The 18,521-nt window shown below is 33.0% G+C and overlaps 1 protein-coding gene across 1 annotated transcript; it reads right to left on the bottom strand.

Annotated features, from left to right (window-relative positions):
- Nucleotides 1-2,237: 2,237 nt before the first annotated feature.
- LOC132299307 (chaperone protein dnaJ GFA2, mitochondrial) lies at nt 2,238-16,789 on the bottom strand. The gene is made up of 18 exons (XM_059795835.1): nt 16,414-16,789; nt 16,213-16,306; nt 16,055-16,129; nt 15,389-15,474; nt 15,119-15,202; nt 14,992-15,030; nt 13,268-13,366; nt 9,748-9,795; nt 9,571-9,658; nt 9,369-9,433; nt 9,207-9,281; nt 7,349-7,421; nt 6,333-6,424; nt 6,150-6,221; nt 5,657-5,713; nt 5,491-5,539; nt 2,837-2,903; nt 2,238-2,513 (listed from the first exon to the last, which is right to left on the bottom strand). The coding sequence occupies exons 1-18, from the start codon at nt 16,498-16,500 to the stop codon at nt 2,417-2,419; spliced, it is 1,347 nt and encodes a 448-aa protein (XP_059651818.1). The 5' UTR covers nt 16,501-16,789; the 3' UTR covers nt 2,238-2,416.
- Between the last annotated feature and the right edge of the window lie 1,732 nt (nt 16,790-18,521).

The following is an 18,521-nucleotide window of genomic DNA, read 5'->3' as shown; positions in this document are numbered from 1 at the left end:
AAAATTGGATCTAAGTGATAGTTATTTTTGAAAGATGTTTCAAACTGATATTTGGTCAAACTTGAGGGGGTGTCAGTGAAATTAACCCAAAATAATATATGAAATAATGAAATATAAATTTAAGTAAAAAAAAAAAAAACTTGAGTATCAAATTAGAAACTTGATGGGGTGTACTGAGAAACAAAAGTACATTAAAAATAATATATGAAATAATGAAATATAAATTTAAGTAAAAAAAATCGAAAAACAATAATATAACACTAGCAATCCAAGATCATATACAGTCATTAAAAATATTTTCGATATTTAAAATTTATATTGAGAAAAAAAATAGTGATTTAAGGACTGAATTCAACAATTACAAGATTTAATTTATATGAAAGAGGTAATAGGTCCCATCACATGACATCCCACTACCACACTTATACAAATTGAATTCGACAAAAATCAAAATTGAATTCGATTCTTAAATTATTCTATGAGAAATAGGAAGTAGACAAATATAATTACAGAACGTATGTATGTCTGGTCATTTTAAGACCTAAAAGAAATACATTCATGCTTATGAACTAAACTGATCATCAAATTAGCAAAACCTATTCTTCTGACTCACCAGTTTTTAATAACCCACTCAAGATTTTGACAAATCAAACCCAGAGAAAACCCAGTAAAAAAGAGAAAAACCCTAGAAAACCATCAACTAAGAATGTTCCTATAATGTTGTTTACCAACCATTTGCTTAGTACTATACTTTTTAACTATGAAAATTATGCTTACAAAATATAAATCCTGATTACCTAGTGCACAGCCGCAACACAACTATATCACAATGCAACATAACTACATCACAACATGCAAACTTTTAAAAATTTGTGCAGCATATTTATATCGAAGATATGCAACATATTATATCATATTGCAACATTATAACAGCATTAAATCGAGCATTTTAACACATTTTTGTAGTATTTGCATTGTCAATGCAAAGTCACTCAGGTAGGCTAGGGGTGGCAAATGGGTGTGTTTGGGCGGGTTTTGGTTGGGTTGTGAAGGGGTTGTGTATGAATGGGTCAATAATCCATTCTCAACCCACTAATAGTGGGTCATAAATGGGTAAGGACTCAAATGGGCGGGTTAGAAACGGGTCAATCCGTTTCAACTCTTTTTGTTTGTTTGTTTTGTTTTGTTTTGTTTTGTTTTTTTTTTTAATTGGATCTTTATGATGACAAACTTCTGATATTAGCCCGGACAATTTTTTTGCGTTAAAATTATTCTTATTTTATGAAATATTTGGATGAAATCATTTCAAAACCCAAAATAAGCAAAGTTTACCGGTTGAGTCACAAATAGGAAACCACACTCCAGCTTTTATTTCATTCTTCTATTTATTTCCGTTGCTTTATTTTTGACTAATCAAAATGATCTCATTATATATATGTATGTATATATAAAAGTATATTAGTAGGATTTTAGAATAGAGATTAAACATGGAGATGGATCTGTACACACGATCTCTACACATATATACATTTGAATGGATAGTAATTTAAAGAGAAGATGGATGAAGTGGATAGGGTGAAGACTTAATCACCAAGGAAAAAATAAAAATAAAAAAGAAACAACAAAAACTCACAGTTTTTATTTGATTCTTTTATTTATTTCCCTTACTTTCTACTTGAAGGCCAAAACGATCTGATTATTTTTCTTTCGGTAAAATCTGTCAGAAAGAAATAATTTTCAGAACTTATTATAAATATTTTTTTTTCTTTCCCCAGTTTACTTAATCACTGAGTAAAAAAAGAAAGAAAAAAAAAACCTTTGCGTATTTGTTATTTTGAGTTTTGAAATGATTTCATCCAAAACAGTTCATAAAATAAGAATAATTTAAGCATTGTAATTTTTTCTTTTATTTGAGCGGGTTAACCCATCTTGTATGAATAGCCACTTTTTACCCATCACTGACCCACTCATTTAAATTTGGATGTTGACCCACTCATTTAAATTTGGATGCCCAAATGATTTAATTTTAGTGGACAAGTTTCGACGAGTTTGGACATTAATTGCTACCCCTGGCCTCAGAGGAGATTCAAGATATTTGTACCAGAAAAAATTCAAGCATGGGGTTCTCACATGATTAAAGCTCAACCGCTTATTCGTTGAAATGCAAAATGTCCTACTGGCTCCAACTATCTCAAAAAAGATATGTACAATATCAGCTGGGAAGACTGAATGCATCATGATCTTAATAAATATGACTATAACTTTGAGGTAGGAAATTATACAAAACCTTACAAAACAGGATAAATAAAAAAAAGTCCGAAATTACTTCGGCAAAACCTCCAATCCAATGAACAGGGAAAATTTTCACCTCTACCTAAGTAACGGCTATCAGACGCAAGCAGTTTACACAACCTGCTTACCCGGATGCACCAGCTGCAGCACCTTTCTCATATTCCCCTTGCTCTTCCTTGGCAAATTCCTCAATAAGTTCACGCTGTCTCTGGGTCACATTCCTGCCCCCAAATAAAATTCAGAGAGAGAGAGAGAGAGTTAACAGAAGCATATCCCTAAGAAAGCATGATCTAATCATTGACATTAATAGAAGTGTCGAGCTATTTATTTCAATCTCCTTCAACTTATACAAAAATGTATTCGTGCAGTTGTGTGTTCGTGTATGCTCCATCATCACCAGAGGGGCAGTAGCATGATGCGAGAAATGAACGACAAAGAAGAAGGAGAAGAAACGGAGGGGCATGAACACACATAAAAATGGCTATGGAACATTGGAACAAGAGAACCTATTTAGGTGGGGAAAAAAAGGAACAAGAGAACATACGTTGGGATGCTGACATTGAAGTGAACATATTGATCCCCAAATGAGAACGAGGTCCTTGTCTTAATCCCTGTAAAACAACACCATTAAGAAAATAATAGAACGTCAGAGCACATAATACCCATACAAAAGAGGCATGCTTTTCAAACTTACAACGGAGGACTAACAGTTTATACAATAAAAATAGAGTCCTTACAGTATTCTGCAAGTAGAATGCATCCCACTACATCTACTTGCCTAGCTTCTAGGAAAGCAATTAGATAAAGACAATAACTACAACTAACCAAATTAGCTTATAGCATAGATCAGCTTCAATATAGCATGGACATGTCAGTAAACATATAGACCTTTTTTTGTCCCCAGAAGGTAAACTTACGTACTTTTGATTGTTAATAGCAATGACCCAACGGGAGGAGGAGAGAGCACTTGACCTATCAAGCTCTCCTTCACGGGAAGAGCAAACCCTTACAAAGTTTAAAAAGCTTGTCTCACCTTGCTATGTGATCACCTCACTTAGACTTCAAGGGTTCACCTACCCTTCTACAACAATCTCAAATGTATCCAAAATTGTGTACAAGATGTATCCTCTTCAAAGGATGGATGTATAGAATCAAAGCTCTCAATCTAGAGTAATAGATGAAGCAACCGATGAAAGCTCAACTCTAAATGATTGTAGCTAGGTGGCCCTCATCCACTTGAGCTTTCAGTGCACATGACACATTTACCACTTTACATTCAATTCCCAGCACACGTCCACCTATACTATCCATGTCCTGGCTAACAATCTTCATAATATTTTAATATAAATGAATGTGATTACTAGTAATACAACTCTCTCTCTCTCTCTCACTCACACGTGCGCCATAAAATGTCAAATGATAACTGAAACCTGTGTCCTTCCTTAAATTGAAAAGCCTATTACATGCTCAAAACTGTTTTGACCATCTAAGAAATATTTCATTTCATTCTATGGACCATGTCTGAATATTTTTTAGGAATGCAGGAGGTATTTAAAATGTAACATGGTAACCAAAACCAACAAATCTCTTAATTGATTTAATGCGTCCATGATCCCACCAGCAAATAGTCCTCCATTTCCCATCCTATTTTTTTGAAAACGCCATCCTAATTAGCATGAAGGAATATCAAATGAACCACCATCATTGTACTAAACCAGAACTAAATAGATATGTTTGACTTGTACCTCCTCGAGTTTACAAATAACTAGCAAACCATGACTCAAATCATTCTGTCAAAAATCTTCGAAATATAAAAAGAAAACACATCAAAATTTGAAATTACTCTAAGATAAAAACTGATGCATTTTGAGACAATAGTGATTGATGTGCAAGGTAAAATCTTGAAACCTATCAAATACAAGAGTTAGGTTGTAAGCACCTATGAAGCATGGATATAACTACAGGACAAAGGTTAAAAACACAATGATACAACAATAAAAAAATATATAAAGCTCGGCCATAGCAGGTATACGGCAATAAAATAAAATATAATATAATTATACATGCAAAAAATTAATTTTTACTCATTTTATCCACAAACAATGACCATAATTACTAATTTGAAAAACCAGACATGACTGGGTGTGCATTTTGTTTTTTAAATTTTATGTTATTTTCATACTGAACACCCCGTCCTTCAAAATAAATAATTGCAAAAAATACCCTGTTGTGTACCAAAAGTGTCCTAGCCGCATCCCTTAGGTGTCCAACTTAAAATAAATAAATCTACCACTCCAGGACACTGCCCTGAAGCATCGGATAAAGCCACGACATCCCTAAGAAAGTATCCACGCTTTACAGGTCAGCAATATATAGGAAGATATAAGGAGTAACCATTGACAGCTCCAGAAACATGCTTGGCTACAACAATTCACAACTGTTCTGAAAAACCAACACCCGAACCAAAATGTTACATTTGGGTTGTTAAAAGTGGGGTGGGGTGGGGTGGGCTGGACAGTTTACATCCAGGTTTTGCTCCAACAAAATGAGTGCCTTATTCCTTGCTCCATTCAGATTATTGTACTGTTTTTTCGCTTCCCTAACTGAATCCACATAGCAAAGAAGCTTAAGAAACCACAATTCAGTATTATGTAAACCTAATATACATTATTGTAATATTGTATGCGAGTAAAAATAATAACTACACCTGAACTATTTTAATCAGATAGTATAATAATACTTTATCACCGATGTATACATTTGTATCAATATTAGGGTTATGACCTCCACCAATATTTACCTACACATCCTACGGCTTCACAGCCAAAGACGCAGAAAGGGTGAATGAAAATAACACATTAATCTAGAAATGCAACTCAAAAAATTTGGGAAGAACTTGATCATCGATTAGAAAGCGCATGGCTTGGGGATACGATTGGAACTAGTATTACCCATCCCAATTTGATTGTCCCGTTTGGGGATTTTAACTTTAGCCTTACAAAATTACAAGACTACCCTTTAAAGTTCAAAAAATTATATATCAATTTGAGAAAATTTCAAAACTTAAGGATGTTTTTGAAAAGATGCAACCTTTATACTTTGACATTTCAAATTGAATAAGAAATATGGGACACCAAAATTAGAGAAAGGACAACTATTTTTGGGAGAGAGGGAGCATATTTTAAGCATCATTCTCACCTTTTCTCTTCAAGACCACTTTCTGACCAGGTTGTGTACCAGCACGGACCTGCAAAGCAGAAAGCAATTCAATTGTATCGCTTGGGTGGACAAACAACACCTTAAATACACCTAATTACAACAACTATTGATAATGAAACATAGAAGCTTGCAATGAATTCCATGCCTTTAGAACAACTTCTCCTGTTAGAGTGGGGACCTGGATAGTTCCTCCCAAAACTGCCTGCAAGCGAGTAAATTTGATTCGATCAATAAAATGAAGACAATTTCTACTCAAAACCAGTTACATTAAATAGAACTAGACACTTCCTAGTATACCTTATAACTTACATTTACACATTTTATTGTCTTTTTAAGATGAAGCAGAAAACACACAAAAACAAAAACAAAAACAAAAACAAACTGCATAAGGACAACTGACTTCACACCAAGTGTATTAGATTAAACTCTCAGACTAATTTGAAAAACGAGAAGCCTAATACAATTAATATATCCCTCAAGGTATAAATTTTAGGATTGATAGAAAAGTTTAAACAAGTTGCAATGACCGTATATGTCTGGATAAGGTACAAAAAAGTCAACAATGACACACTGAAATATCATGCATCAAGCATCGCAATAGTCGTCATGTGCAGTAAAGGTATCAAAGAAATAACTACCTGAGTGACACTTAGAACTGCATTAACATGAATATCAGGCCCTTCTCTTCTGAAAACAGGGTCTTCGCGGACCTGGATTAAAGTTTAGTTCATAAATTTCAAGCAGAAGAAAAATTAACATGCGAACTATTAATAAAGAAGAATAAATAACAAACAAATAATGATAGAAGTTATGCAAGTTACCTTGATAGTAATATAAAGATCACCTGGTTGATTCCCATCGGGATCAGCTCCACCACTTCTATACATCTTTATAGTTTCATTAGTGTCTACCCCTGCAGATGTAAACATACTTGACGAAATCAATAACCAGTCACAACAACCATTTTTTTTTTTTTTTTGGGTAAATTACTACAACCTCCCCCAGGGATTGCCTTTATTACTCTAGAATTAAACTTACGAAAAATTTTTGGTCAACCTCCCTTGAGGTTTGTTTGACATAACTATGATCTTCCCTTCCGCAAGTTAAACTAATAAAGTAAAATGTCAAGCCTCAACTATACGGACCAAAATACCATCACCATCTGGTCCTTTTGTGGTAAAGTGTCTCATCTTCAGTAGCCCTTACGGTAGAAGAAAAACAATGATTTCTTTTGTCCACAACAACTAGGTTTTCTAAAACAATGCTTTCTTCTGTCATTATTTTTGCAAAACTATCTAATAGTAATTAAGAAAAACCTCAGGGGAGATCAAGGTAATTTACCCTTTCTTTTTATAAGTTACAACAATAACAAAAGTGTATTGCAAGTATAAATGTATGGAAAAACCATGGACTTATGAAACTGAATAATCTTATTCTTTATGTTGTTTGTTGGCGACTTAATGTTATAATTTTCGTTGCTATTACTACAACTACTAACACTTTTATGTTGGTTACTGTCACACTCATTTTGTTTGAAATAAAGCAACAACAATAACACATCACCTATTGTAACACTTTCTTCTCCTCCAAGGAGCATTGCAAAATATTGTTCGAAATAAAGCAACATTAATCTCCAACATTAAATGACCTTAGCAATACCTCAAGGGGGGCATGGATAAATTTAACTTCAAGGAGGGGTTTGTGTTAATTACAGAACACTAAGGGACAATATTTGAACAACTTTCACTCCTGTTCGATGGATAAGATAGAAAGTCATTTGAACAATATGATGAACCATTCACTAGCACAGTCCCCAATTCAATGAAACAGATAATACCTGGCATAACATCCAATTTGACAGACTTTGATCCCATCACTACCCGCTCGCCTTTACAAGACTTGCAGAAGTTCTGTGCACCAACCATAAAAGGTAGTAGATCAGCACCAATTTTGATATAAATCATCCACTCCACATGTTTAGCATATCAAAAAAAAATGAGATGCAAAATTAATCAATTTGTGACAGATTTCCATTATACTTCGAAAGGAAACCAAAATATGTATATTAAATTTAGAATAAAATAAGAATAAGGAGGAGAAGGAAATGACTACAAAAGAAAGTCACAAGGCATTAGGATCTAATATTAAACTTAATAGGTGCTAAGGAGATTCGCCTCCACTCAGTTTATGCATAAACCTCATACTAAGAGACCTCTAGGTTTACTCCTTAAAGTCCAAGGATTGCAGATCCAAAATAACATTCACCAAAATATAAAAGTCCTACAAAATCAGAAGTAGATAGGTGGTACATGTATCAATGCTACCATTTAGTGTAACATCACCCAATGTAAGGTTTTAAAAACAAACTTGACAGAAAAGAAAACAAGCCTTAACTTTTGAAGAAATTTGAAAATAATTATGAGCCAAAACTAAAAGCCTAAGATGGAAAAAAGAAAAATATGTACAAGCAAGCAAGATTCTGTAAAAATCTACTTGCTAAAAACCATCCACTTGACAATAACACAGCATCAAATCGAATACCTAACAACAGAGAGCATAAACCGACAACTTCTTAAGGCAAAGCCAAATACCAAGCCAGACTTACTAGTTACCCTGGTGTGACAGAATGACTTTTTCTTGTTCCTAGTATGTGACCATATGTTTGACTTGGATCATTTCGCAAATCTCCTAATTTTTATAGGACCAAGTATGTGAAAGACAAGACGTTGAAATCCATTCATCTCACCAAGGAATCTAATGTATATTATCAAAATATTCAGGCAACTGGGACCTTGCATAAAAAATTAGCTTTGTAAAAGAAAATAAAGATATTAATATATCAACTCATTATTTTTTACCTGTAAATCAATTTTCCAATAGACACTATAAGGTTGCACATTTATATAACTCCACATATAAAAGCAATTAATGTCAAAATATATACACCAATACGAGTACGCATTATCTCAATACAAGTGAACTGCTTTAGGCTTCAATCGAAGGTCCAAAAAACCAAAACCAGCCAAAGATATCCTAACCTCCCAACCCCAAAAGAAAAAATAATAATAATAAAAAAAATAAAGAATCCAGGCCATTATCTATGTTAGGCATACAACATTAGAGCTACATAAAGGGCTGACTTCTTTTCAACTAACACGTGTGCCATTATCATGCCCACATACACGTCGTGATCATCCAGTAATCGGCAAGAACACTCACAGTAAAATCTACAGGATGACAAAAGTTCTAAACCTCACCATCCCAAACTTCTTCAGCCTTTACTACTTTCAGTAAAGGAGGACAAAAAGAAGCTCCTAATGTCCTCTATAAGATAATTGAGAAAGTGCCGCTTTGTCAATCTCTAAAAAGACAAAAAGTGAATGGAACAACCTAATTGATTTTGTCAAATGATCACATATTACTATTGCAACATAACCTATTATTCAACGAACAAGCAAAACGAAAGGTCACAAACTCGTATATCCATCAAGCAGCCTATAAGATTTCTCGTTTGCCACAACACATTACTGTTTTATTGGATAAATTGCACAATGATTACATTAATAAACTCAAATTAGATAAAATTATAGTTGCACTTGCACATGGCATCCTTGCAACATGAGTACCACACACATGTCGTGGATACAAGACAAGATCAATACAAATTGAATATTCTGATGATGCCGTCGACTTACCTTTACAGTTTTCCCACTTCCACCACATTGGGGACAAGTAACCTGCATATGGAACGGGCCAGTTTGCTTGTATATCTAGAGACATGCAAAACCAAATGTTATTAATAGAAATACTAATCTGGTTATCATCATGATTAAAAATAAAAGCACAAGAAAACTCACCATGCCTGCGCCCTTACAATGTCTACAAGTTTCGGGCCTGGTTCCGGGAGGAACTCCAGAACCACCTGATGTATTCAAGCAACAATAAAATGATCAGAGAAACCCATTTACCACACAGAACTAAATGTACCAAATGAAAGGAGCTCAAAATGGTGCTAAAAGAGATAACAAAATATAGTTGCACAAAGGACTATTGTCATACCACAAGCTTCACAAAGCATTTCAGTCAGGAATGAGACACTTTTGGTGCATCCCTGAACGGCTTCCATAAAGGATAGTTCAACGGATACCTATGCATGACAAGTAAAAAATGAAACAAACCCCAAATACCAAAACTTGATGCACAAAAATCACCAACACAGGAGGAAAGGATCAAAACCTTGACATCTTTGCCACCCATACCCCTATTAAAAATATTGGTGAAGATCTGTTCTCAAGCATAAAAATAAAAAAAAAGATTAGATATCACAGTCAAATATATATTATGTTTTACGAAATTCAGCAAGTACAACACACGCCAATAACATAAATAAACCCAGACAGATGACAACACGAATAATTTTCCCAAAGAGAATACAGAGGTTGCAACCCTAGGACAATAACAAAAGCAGTTACCCTAAGCCAAAAGATAAAGAGAAAAAGAATCAAAAATAAAAAGTTATCCAATTGGCTACCTCTTTTTTTCTGTAAGTATCCAATTGGCTACCTCTTGGGAAACATATCATGCCAATTGCATTGACCAAGATTCCAAGAAATTCTATTTCTTTTTTGAGACCCAAAATCTCCAACAATATCTCATTAACCACCAAAATCTCATAGTAGTGCCATGATATAGTAACATGTCTCAGTTTAATTTAAGCCTTCATATTATACTTGCTGTTGGTATGCTTTATTTGTCTTTTCTCATACTTTAGGAATTGATCATATTTTGGTCATATAGCAGGTAGGAGTTTATAACGGTTAACCTCTTTTACTTCCTCTTGATTCTCAGCTTACACCTGACAGAATCCTGAGGGCCTGTCTGGTTCAGCTTTTGAAAACTGAAAATCAGCAAATTGTACATGAATCTGTTTCGTTGACAGTTTCCAAAAACAGTTTCTAAAAACTCAGGTAAAAAAAGTTGATAAAAACTTGCTTTTATAATTCCTTAAAATATTTTCCTGTTCTTGAGAACTGTTTTTAGAAAACTGAACCAAACAGGCTCTCATATTCTAGCAAGGCGTGGAAGTTCTGAATCATGATGGGCTTGGGGTATAAATGGGTTTGGGCTAATTTGGTTCTAAAAAGAAAGAGAATTGTTTAATATATTGGTTTGGCTAGGTTCATTTACAACCCTATGTATTAGCTCTTTAGGCTAGAATTTAACTAGATCAAGAAATCAAGAGGCCACTCTGTAAGCTTGTGTCTAGATTTTTTGCACACGGGATTTAGAAATGGTGCATAAGTCCCTTTTTCCCCTAGAAATCATCAACTCATCAAATTAATCCCCAAGAATGTGTTCAAGCACTCGTAAAACAATGTGTTCAGGTTAGCGCAAGGAAAGGTGAAAAGAAGAAGTGTGGTTCTTAAGTTGATTAAGTTTACTGGACTTCTTTTGTGTCCTTTAACAAGTCTGAATTGCTGTTCTTGTTAAGGTTTCTAAAGACAATAATAATCAAGTCCTGACAGGCTGACTAAAACACACACAAAAAAAAATCTAAAAGCAAATAAATAAATAAAATTTTATTCAATGAAACAAAGCTTGAAGAATAAAAATCTATCTAATGTGCTATCAGGGCTAAGGCCCCATTTGGGGAAAAGGACCCGTTATGTAATCTTCTTGTTCTTTTATTTTTTTAAAGTAACTTTTAGTTTTTATTGCAAGTCTAATTATAATAGTTTTTTTTTATTATTTAATATACTCTATTTTACACAAACATAATGTAATAATATGTTGAATTACAACTGTCGTAAAATTTAAATAATAGAAAGAGATGAAATATACTGCTCTCATGCATTTTTTTTTTTTTTTTTTCTATTCATGTAGGATAGACCAGAGTCATGAATCTATCCAACTTATCTGATTTGAAAAACGTTGATTCTCGAATTTAACTGTGTTTTGAGACAAAAGAAAAACAAATAAATAAAAACCGAGAAAGCACGGACACGCCAAAATGGGCGAAGAATCCGTGTCTGACACGGACACGCCCAGACACGTGTCGGACACATTAAAAAACGTGTCTGGAATTTTTTTATTTTTTTATTTTTCGGACATGGCACAGACACAGCTCGGACACTCCGCAGACACGTGTCTGGATTTTTTTTTTTTTTTTTTTTAATATTTAATGCTGATATGTTCTGTTTTTTGTTTTGTACTATCCTTTTGGTATTGTAAATGGTAAAAGTCTAAGGTCAAATGATGGATGGGAATAGATGATAGTACATTGACTTGTTTTTGTATCTTTTTTGGGGACTAGCCTTTAGGTTTTTGTGAATGTTAAGTACTAACAGTAAAATCCTGAATGATAAACAGTCATGAATGTTAATAGTCCTTTCTGCCTATGCTTTTATATTTGGAGTAAAGTTGCTGTGATGATTAAATGATACTAGTTATTATTCTAATGTCTTGTTTTTTATTTGGTTTTACAACTATGCAACATTGTTCTTTTATAGTTTATTAGTTATGAGTTATGATTTGTGTTTTTTTTCATTGTGACGTTGATGAAAAATAGTTACACTCAGTAATTTTTAAAGTATCACATCACACACACACACACACACACACACACACACACATATATACACTATTTGCTGTGTCTGTGTCCTAATTGTTTTGGATTTGCCGTGTCGCCGTGTCTGTGTCTTATCCATGTCCGTGCTTCTTTGATAAAAACAATTACAATCACCAAAAACATGAAGTTGCAATTATCATTATTCAAAAAATAAAATAAAAAATTTGTTTCTCATAAACCTTATTCATGTCCATACTAGTTATTGAGATAATTTCAAATACTTTCCATTATCCTTCAGAATGTAAAAATAAAATAAAAAGTGATAACAGTGCAATATGATACAATGTGCATTTGGTTGATGGGTTTTTTTTATGGGTGTTGTATATGATTAATGTTAGCTTAATTACTTGTTTGTCCATGTGTATGTTGAGCTTTAGTGTCTATAATTACTTTTTAGTGCAAGTTGTGTTTGGATAGACAAGAGTGGGAGTTTTGTGAAAATATGTAGAGGGTATGACGAAAAATGTGCCTTGGTATAATACGAGTGTAAACAATGTCTACGACATTATGTGCAAGTAATTGATTAGAAACTTTTTGGAGTCGAAGAAACTACCATGGCGTGGTGGTAAAGGTGATATTGGAAGTTGTGGTGTAGGCCTTATTAAAACTTTTGCCTTAGGCCTCACATTATATCAAGCGTTACACAACACCCCCCGCCCCCCCCCCCCAAAAAAAAAAAAAAGGGAACAGGATAAAAATACGACAATCAATAAGTAAAATTGTACATGGAAAGTCAAACGAAAACAGATAAACATCATAAACTTGACACCCCAAATTGATGGGCTGAAGATTACCAGTTAGCAATAGAACTACAAGCTCCACAAGGTAAGGTGTTAACAGAAAGTAGCCATAAACTAACAAATACTGCATCCCTATCATCCAGCTACCATGACCATCAGCTACTACTATACTTTTTGCTCCTATGTTCCATGAGTATGCATAACTTATTTAATTTTTTCTTGTTATATTAAACAGGAACAAATCCAAATGTTCTTCTAAATCAACATTCATTAGATTCTCATCAGCATATGAAGAATATGAGAAATACAAATACTTCAACAGGTGAAGAGAAGCCATAAATCATAGAATTAAGAAATAATTTAAATATACTCAGGATGAAGCCCTTACATTTTCAGTACCGAATATGTCAAATGGATTGAACCCAGGACTCCATGTACCACCACCATCACTACCATTTGCAGCTTGTTCAAAAGCTTCATGGCCGACCTGTTAGATTGTGCATAAAAGAAACAAAAATATGATTCTAATCGTTAGAAGAAGAGGGAAAAACTTTACAAGAAAATTGACTAAAATTAATAGAGAAAACAATCAAAAAAGAAATGACAGTGCAAAACTGATAGCAACCACCATATATACAATTGACAATAGAGAGCAGTAAAGTAATTTTTCCATGGGACGAGTTCCAGACTAGTGCTTAGCAAATCAAATCACTTAACTGAGCAAGACTGCCACACCCCAACTGGAACTTTCAAAAGTAATTGCAAAAATATTGGCCTATGCACTACAAATGCATGAGAGAGAGAGAGAGAGAGAGTGCTTCTCTCTACGTTACATGGACTCAAATGCATGCAACAGGTACAGCTATGTGTCCAGGTGTCATACTGACTTAAATCCCAAATTCCAGTATAAAGGGTTATGACAAGACATGTATCCGAAAGTTATTTACAAAGTTGGGCAAGAGTATGCAGACAAGTCTTATACATTTTAATACCTCAAATGTTATATTAAAAATAAAATACATGATATTACAACTCTAATGGAATATAAATTAAATTAAATGAGTGGTGGAGAAAAAATATGTTCTCAACTTATCTACTTTGTCAAATTTTAGCTTTTCCTCATCTTCACTATCAAATGTAGAGGATCGAGGTACCACTTTGAGATAGGCATTTTAACAAAATTTATAGCGGGCCTAGCGGCTAAGAAAAACTGAACACAACAATTTAAAGGATGACAAGCATATGTAACATATAAACATCTCCACTGACACAGTAAATGTTTATGCAAAAAAAATAATAATAATAATAACCTAACAAACAAACATGTAGAGATAGAGAAATAGAGAGAGAATTGCGAACCACTAAAAGCTTTCCATAAGCCAATATTTAAATTCTCATGAATTTTACATAAAATTAAAGAGCCGTTACTAGCAAAGAGGTGATGGTGGTTCAATATGGTTAAAAGATTCAAGTGTGTTCTATTGATCGTGATACCTTTAATAAATTGGTCACATTCTGATGTCACACTCCAGCTTCAAATCAAGGAAAGGATTACCCAGAAGGGTATTAAGAATAGAATGAGTAGAGGTGTTACATGTGCCAGAATGGGATGGTCCGAGCTAGAAGAATTTGGGTTCAAACTTCAAAGTGGCCTGATCTTTCTCAGGTCAAATCTTTGGACCATGTCATGCTGAACTTTATATGTTGTAACATATACAATATAATAATATAAGAGAATATACACCAGTTACACGTATAAGTGCTACTTATATTGTATATAGACAATACATATTACAGTTATTTACTTATATATAAAAGTGTTACTTGTATATTACTAGTTAGTCAACCTCAAAGTTAAGTTGATAATTGATGACGTGTCAACTTAAGAAGTTGACCTCATCAGTATCCTGTTCAGTTCAACTCTTCAAAATAACTCGATACTATTTCTAATTTCTATAACAAAAGGGAGCAGGAAAGAAAGAAAGAAATATGGTCGCCATATATAACAAGGGTACGCAAAAGTTTAGTAACACTCTATCACCTCTACTTCCGTATACAGTTTAAGCAACATCATTTTAGCAAATTATATACATAAACAAATTATTCATGAACCTGGTCATATTGTTGACGTCTTTCCTCGTCTTTCAAAACCTGTAACAGTAGAAACAGGAATGTTTTCCAGTCATTCTGTGCATATAAAACAAGATTATCAATTATTTCAGTTCACAATCAATTTTACCTCATAAGCCTTTTGGACTTCTTGAAACTTTTTTTCTGCTTCAGGGTCGTCTTTATTTGTATCTGGATGTAGTTTTTTTGCAAGCTGGAGAACAATGACAAATTCACATAAGAAATTAGAAAATGAATGGATGGCATATCAAACAACATTGAATAATAAGTAAGAAAGTCAGCACTACAATCTTAATAAGTTCCGTCCACAATTAATAGCCTAATCAAAGAATAAAATTCACATTTGCATATTTTCAAATGTAGAGTGGTAGATACATACCCCATAATAAGCTTTCTTGATTTCAGATGCAGTTGAATTCTTACTTACACCAAGTGTGTCATAATAATCTTTTGCAGCCATAGATGCTGATCAGGAAAGACAAACACAAACTTAGCAAAATATGACTAAAAAATGACTTTGACATCCCATGGAATAAAGGAAAAAAAAACGTTGCACAATCTACTGTAAAAAGAAAACATGCAGTGTTAAGAATCAGATTGTGTGAATGCATGTAATACTTCTTATATATTTTTACTGTAAAAAGTTCACTTCAACTACACCGAATTGTTACCCCAAACCAAGACTTTGAACATGTAATACTAAATATATATATATATATATATATATATATATATCTTTTCCTTGCATTATCTAACAAACCAGATAAAATATATAAATAAAAACCTCTGAAAGGAAAACAAAAATAAATTTGAGTCTCATTTTCCATTATTTTAGTTGTATACAACTGAAAAATAAAATCTACTGATCTAAATAGGAACTTTTTAATTTTAGCAGAGTAACCTGCCTACTTTCCTAGGTCTAAGTAACATATATGTGTACCCAAGTATAACTATAGATGTTCTGTTTCCATTTATTTTCCAACATTTTCTTGGGGACCAAACAGAACATAAAGAAGTATCCAAAAAATAAGAGTAAAATCAATACCAGTGCTATGAATTGACCTTGCAGCATCCCAGTTGGTTTTAAATACCCCAAGTCGGAACCAGTTCCTATGATTAACTGTGTATTCAAGAAACATAAATCAAAACCCGAAAGAAAACAAAATTGAACATTGAAGGAAAAAAAAAAAGGAATCTTGATACCATTTCCTGAATTGGGAATTGTAAGGACCCTGGGATGGTTGCAAATTGCCGAACTGAACCTCCTTAAACCTCCTCGTGACAACGATCCGTATATCTGCAATCAATAACAATCAATATATCTATATATCCACGTATATATATATACACGCGTAAATCCACAGCTTTAGACAAAGAAATTATGAGAGAAAAGGGAAAAAGTACGTCGATTGGGGAATCTTGGAGAGCGTTCCGGGAAATAGCGCTGCGGGCGAGCCAGTGGATGAGTCTGACGCCATTAGAGCGAACCATTAGGCCTTTTTTTTTTTTTTTTTAAAAGGTTTTAAGCTTTCTCTTTAGGTTTTAGTGAGGCGATGCGAGGAACAGATAAATGTCTAAAACCCTAGAAAAACCCTGATTTCAGGGGTTGGGGAAAAAGAAGAGCCACCACTCTTCCGTTCCGTGTTATTAGAATAGAAAGTTCTGGAGAGAACGTACAAGTATGGTATTTAATGAAGGTTCTTTTTTTTTTTATTTTTTATTTTTTATTTTAGGCCAAGCTTTTTGGAGACTCCTCTCTCTCTCTCTGTGTCTGTTTGGGAACAGGCCTAGATTATTGTTTTTGAGGAATGAAAATGACCTAGTTTTCGAAATGAGTTATGCTATGCAAATGCACATGTACATGTTGTCCCAAACCCTATAGGTCCCACAACAAAAGTCCACTCATTTAATGGCTGAAATTGTGTCACAATTGCACTTGCAATTTTCTCTTATCAAATAAATCTCTAATACTTTGTGTCAAATGAAGCCAAAAAATTAATATTAATTTTTTAAAAAATTACAGAAATATATCATTTTGATAGTTTAATTTATTTGTTGCTAAGAAACATTTAAAAAAAAAGATTATTCTACAGATTTTGAATTGATCTGACCAAATATTAGAATTTTATATAATTTCTGTATCATTTCATACTTGTAACCAAAATAAAATAAGAATAATAATTTCTTTCCTTTCTCATCCTCATTCAAATTTCTACTTACCTTCTTTCCATTCCATTATATTCTCGTGTACGAAAAGTAACCTTTAATGTTTTATAAATTTATGGACGTGTGTATTAAGTATTTTATTTTAAGTTCTAGAAATACAAAAATAAAGAAATTTGGTGGTCATCAACTAGTGTCAAATTAAAAGGGAAAAGGGCTCATAGGCTCAAGGACAATACATCCACACATGTAATTTAATGAGGTAATTTTGTGTGACAAGTGCATTTGCAATTTTCACTTATCAAATAAATTTCTAATACTTTGTGAATAAACAAGAGAGAAAAGAAAAATAATTTAAATGGAGGCTCCGTTTGTTTGGATGTAAACTATTTTTCAAAAAATATTTTTATTTTTATTTTTTGTGTTTAGTTGTGGTAAAAATATTTACGAAGAAAATAATATTAAAATTTAAATAAAATAATTTATCCATCAATTTTGGACAAGTTATTTTACAAATCCTTTACTAAACACCTATATATATATATATATATATATATATATTTAAAAATATTTTATATCGAAACAAACAGAGCCGAAATGAATCTTTAAAATTATTAGGAAACTCCATCAAATGGAGCCAAAAATTTAATATCAATTTTCAAAAAAATTACAGAAATATGTCATTTTGATAGTTTAATTTATTTGTCATTAGGAAAGACATTTTAAAAATTTTAATTTAAAATTTATTCTATTATCGATTTTAAATTGGTCCAACTAAATATTAAAACATCACATCATTTTATACTTGTAACCATAATAAAATGAGAATAATAATTTCTTTGCTTTCTCATCCTCATTCAAAATTCTACTTACCTTCCATTTCCATTCCATTATATTATCGTGTACCAAAAGTAGCCTTAATTTTTTATAAATTTATGGACGTGTGTATTAAGTATTTTATTTTAAGTTATAGAAATACAAAAATAAAGAAATTTGGTGGTCATCAAACTAGTATCAAATTAAAAGGGAAAAGGGCTCGTAGGCCCAAGGACAATACATCCACACATGTAATACAATGGTTGAAGTTTTGAAAAAGCCCATTGGATGAAGGCTTGGTGGACCCCAATTTCCATAAATTAGTCTAAAGCTAAAACCCAATCAGAAGGGATTTGGGCCTATTTGGTTTTTAGCCCACCAGAGTTTTACCTCAACCCCATGGAAATTGGGGTCCACCAAGCCTTATGTTTTGCTCATGGAGTGGCTGAACTATCCAAGCAAGTCCCATCTTCCTTTTGATGTAAAAATAGAAGACCGATGCTTCAAGTCTCCAAGATTAAGTTGGAGTATGA

This window comes from Cornus florida, unplaced genomic scaffold, assembly GCF_030987335.1.
Source record: "Cornus florida cultivar Cherokee Brave unplaced genomic scaffold, ASM3098733v1 CherokeeBrave_3.0.0_Hap2_Chr03, whole genome shotgun sequence".
NCBI lineage: Eukaryota > Viridiplantae > Streptophyta > Magnoliopsida > Cornales > Cornaceae > Cornus > Cornus florida.
Note: the sequence above shows the minus strand (reverse complement) of the source record. Positions and strands in the feature narration are given on the sequence as shown.

Excerpts from the sequence above, each read along its gene's own strand:
- LOC132299307 (XM_059795835.1), bottom strand. The coding sequence starts at position 16,500 with ATGGTTCGCTCTAATGGCGTCAGACTCATCCACTGGCTCGCCCGCAGC. Across the intron at positions 15,475-16,054 it reads AAGGTCAATTCATAGCACTG|CATCTATGGCTGCAAAAGAT; the intron begins GTATTGATTTTA and ends TTTCCTGATCAG. Across the intron at positions 2,904-5,490 it reads AGTGGTCTTGAAGAGAAAAG|GGATTAAGACAAGGACCTCG; the intron begins GTGAGAATGATG and ends GTTGTTTTACAG.